Source organism: Stenella coeruleoalba, assembly GCF_951394435.1.
Source record: "Stenella coeruleoalba genome assembly, chromosome: 1".
Classification (NCBI taxonomy): Eukaryota; Metazoa; Chordata; class Mammalia; order Artiodactyla; family Delphinidae; genus Stenella; species Stenella coeruleoalba.
The window spans coordinates 14,398,733-14,402,607 of NC_137169.1; the positions used below are offsets into that span (position 1 = coordinate 14,398,733).

The 3,875-nt window shown below is 38.0% G+C and overlaps 1 protein-coding gene across 1 annotated transcript; it reads left to right on the plus strand.

Moving 5' to 3' along the window:
* Positions 1 to 1,718: 1,718 nt before the first annotated feature.
* On the plus strand, positions 1,719 to 1,904 carry LOC307190818 (metallothionein-1E-like; the record flags this gene model as incomplete). The annotated part of the gene is made up of 1 exon (XM_079930241.1): positions 1,719 to 1,904. The coding sequence occupies one exon, from the start codon at positions 1,719 to 1,721 to the stop codon at positions 1,902 to 1,904; it is 186 nt and encodes a 61-aa protein (XP_079786367.1).
* Between the last annotated feature and the right edge of the window lie 1,971 nt (positions 1,905 to 3,875).

Below are 3,875 nucleotides of genomic sequence, written 5' to 3' on the forward strand. Positions count from 1 at the left end.
GCTGGAATTAAGAGCACTGAAATTGGTAACTGTGTGATATATTTTTTCTTTTGTTTTATTAATTTCTTTAAAATATATATGACTGTTTAAAGCAAAAATTATTACACTGTGTATCTAGGTTTGTAACACATATAGGTGTAATATATGTGATAACAATAGCACAAAGAAAGGTGGGTAATTGAACTACAATATTGCAAATTTGGTGAAAGTTAGTCATTATTCATTTGTATTAGATTGTGATAAGGTAAAAGTGTATATTGCAATGCCTAGAGAAATCATTAAAAACCTACAAAAATATCAAAAAAATAGAATTAAAATCATGCATTTTAAAAAATTTGTTAGTGGGTACAGAGGGAACATATCTCAACATAGTAAAAGATATTTATGACAAACCTAAAACCAATTTAAAACTCAATGGTGAAAACCTGAAAGCTTTCTTGCTCAAATCCAGAACAAGACAAGGATGCCCACTCTCACCACTTCTATTCAACATAGTATTAGAAGTCTTAGCCACAGCAATTAGACAAGAAAATGAAATTAAATGTATCCAAATTGAAAAGGAAGAGGTAAAATTGTCATTGTATGCAGATGACATGATGCTATATATAGAAAAACCCTGGGACTTCTCTGGTGGTGCAGTGGTTAAGAATCCACCTGCCAATGCAAGGGACATTGGTTCGATCCCTGTTCTGGGAAGATCCCACATGCTATGGAGCAACTAAGCCCATGCACAACAGCTACTGAGCCTGCGCTCTGGAGCCCACGAACCACAACAACTGAGCCTGCGAGCCACAACTACTGAAGCTCATGCACCTAGAGCCCATGCTCCGCAACAAGAGAAGCCACCGCAATGAGAAGCAACAAAGAGTAGCCCCCGCTCGCTGCAACTAGAGAAAACCTGCGTGCAGCAACAAAGACCCAATGCAACCAAAATAAAAATAAAGAAAAAGTAAATTAAAAAGAAAAACCCTAAAGACTCCACACAAAAACTACTAGAATTGATAAACAAATTCATCAAGGTAGCAGGATACAAGATTAACATATAGAAATATTGGTTGCATTTCTTAACACTAACAATGAAATATCGGAAAAAGAATGTAAAAAAAAAATACCTTTTAAAATTGCGCACACAAAACAATAAAATACTTAGGAATAAACCTGACCGAGGAGGTGAAAGACTGATATGCTGAGAACTATAAAACATTAATAAAGGAAATTGAAGATGATTCAAAGAAACGGAATGATATCCCATGCTCTGGGATTGGAAGAAGTAATACTGTTAAAATGGAAAAAAAAAATGGTACTGATGAACCTAGTTACAGGGCAGGAATAAAGAGCAAGACATAGAGAATGGACTTGAGGACACGGGGTGGGAGGGTGAAGCTGGGGTGAAGTGAGAGTAGCATCTACATACGTACACTACTGAATGGGAAATAGTTAGCTAGTGGGAAGCAGCAGCATAGCACAGGGAGATCAGCTTGGTGCTTTGCATTGACCTAGAGGGTTGGGATAGGGAGGGTGGGAGGGAGGCTCAAGAGGGAGGGGATATGGGGACATGTGTAGGCATATGGCTGATTCGCTTTGGTGTACAGCAGAAACTAACAAAGTACTGTGAAGCAATTATACTCCAGTAAAGATCTATTTAAGCATGCCCCCTCAATGTCCTTGCCATCTTTTGTGCTGCAGTCTCTGGACCCCAGCCTCTGCTTCCTCTCGCCATGGATCCCAACTGCTCCTGTGCCACAGGTGGATCCTGCACGTGTGCCGGCTCCTGCAAATGCAAAGAGTGCAAATGCACCTCTTGCAAAAAGAGCTGCTGCTCCTGCTGCCCTGTGAGCTATGCCAAGTGTGCCCAGGGCTGTGTCTGCAAAGGGGCCTCAGACGAGGGCAGCTGCTGCGCCTGAAGGAGGGAAGAGCCTGCTCCCAGGTGTAAATAGAGCAATGTGCACAAACCTGCATTTTTTTTTATACAACCTGACACGTTTGCTACATTCCTCTTTTTTTTTTTTTTGTCCTATAAAATACAAGAATGATAATAAAAATGGTTGACTTAAAAAAATCTATTTTAAAAAATATTTATATATTGTTAAAACGGCCATACTACCCAAAGCAATCTACAGATTTAATGCAATATCTCCCAAATTACCCATGACATTTTTCACAGAACTAGAACAAATAATCCTAAAATTTATATGGAACCATAAAAGACTCAGAATTGCCAAAGCAATCCTGAGGAAAAAGAACAAAGCAGGAGGCATAACCCTCCCAGACTTCAGACAATTCTACAAAGCTCCAGAAATCAAAACAGCATGGTATTGGCACAAAAACAGACATATGGATCAATGGAACAGAATAGAGAGCCCAGAAATAAACCAACACACCTATGGTCAATTAATCTTCAACAAAGGAGGCAAGAATATACAATGGGAAAAAGACAGTCTCTTCAGCAAGTGGTGTTGGGAAAGTTGGACAGCCACATGTAAATCAGTGAAGTTAGAACAAACCCTCACACCATACACAAAAATAAACTCAAAATGGCCTAAAGACTTAAACATAAGACATGACACCATGAAACTCCTAGAAGAGATCATAGGCAAAACATTCTCTGACATAAATCATACCAATGTTTCCGTAGGTCAGTCTACACTAGAAATAAAAACAAAAATAAACAAATGGGGCCTAATCAAACTTTCCAGCTTTTGCACAGCAAAGGTAACCATAAACAAAACAAAAAAACAACCTATGGAATGGGAGAAAATATTTGCAAACAGTGGCACTGACAAGGGCTTAATTTCCAAAATATGCAAACAGCACATACAACTCAACAACAAAAAAACAAACAACCCAATCAAAAAATGGGCAGAAGGCCTAATAGACATTTCTCCAAAGAAGACATACATATGGCCAATGGACACATGAAAAGATGCTCAACATTGTTAATTATTAGAGAAATGCAAATCAAAACTATAATGAGGTACCACCTCACACCAGTCAGAATGGCCAACATTAAAAAGTCTACAAATAACAAATTCTGGAGAGGGTGTGGAGAAAGGGAACCCTCCTACACTGTTGGTGGGAATGTAAGTTGGTGCAGCCACTATGGAAAATAGTATGGAGGGTCCTCAAAAAACTAAAAATAGAGCTACCATATGATGCAGCAATCCCACTCCTGGGCATATAACCAGACAAAACTATAATTCAAAAAGATACATGCACACCTATGTTCATAGCAGCACTATTCACAATAGCCAAGACATAGAAACAACCTAATTGTCCATCAACAGATGAATGGATAAAGAAGATGTGGTACATATATACAATGTGGAATTGGAATACTACTCAGCAATAAAAAAGAGTGAAGTAATGCCATTTGCAGCAACATAGATGGACCTAGAGATTATCATACTAAGTGAAGTAAGTCAGAAAGAGAAGGACAAATACCATATGATATCACTTATATGTGGAATCTAAAATATGACACAAATGAACTTACCTACAAAACAGAAACAGACTCACAGACATAGAGAACAGACTTGTGGTTGCCAAGGGGGAGGGGGTGTGGGAGGGAGGGTTGGAGTGGGAGGCTGGGGTTAGCAGATGTAAACTGTTATATACAGAATGGATAAACAAAGTCCTACTGTATAGCACAGGGAACTATATTCAATATCCTGTGATAAACCGTAACGGAAAAGAATATAAAAAATGAATGTATATATATGTATAACTGAATCACTTTGCTATACAACAGAAATTGACACAACATTTCAAATCAATTATACTTCAATTAAAAAAAAGATTTGTTTAACACAAAGAAGGCAATAAATATATAAGGAACAGGCACAACAAGAGGTGAAACAAGTAGAAAACAAAGAGCA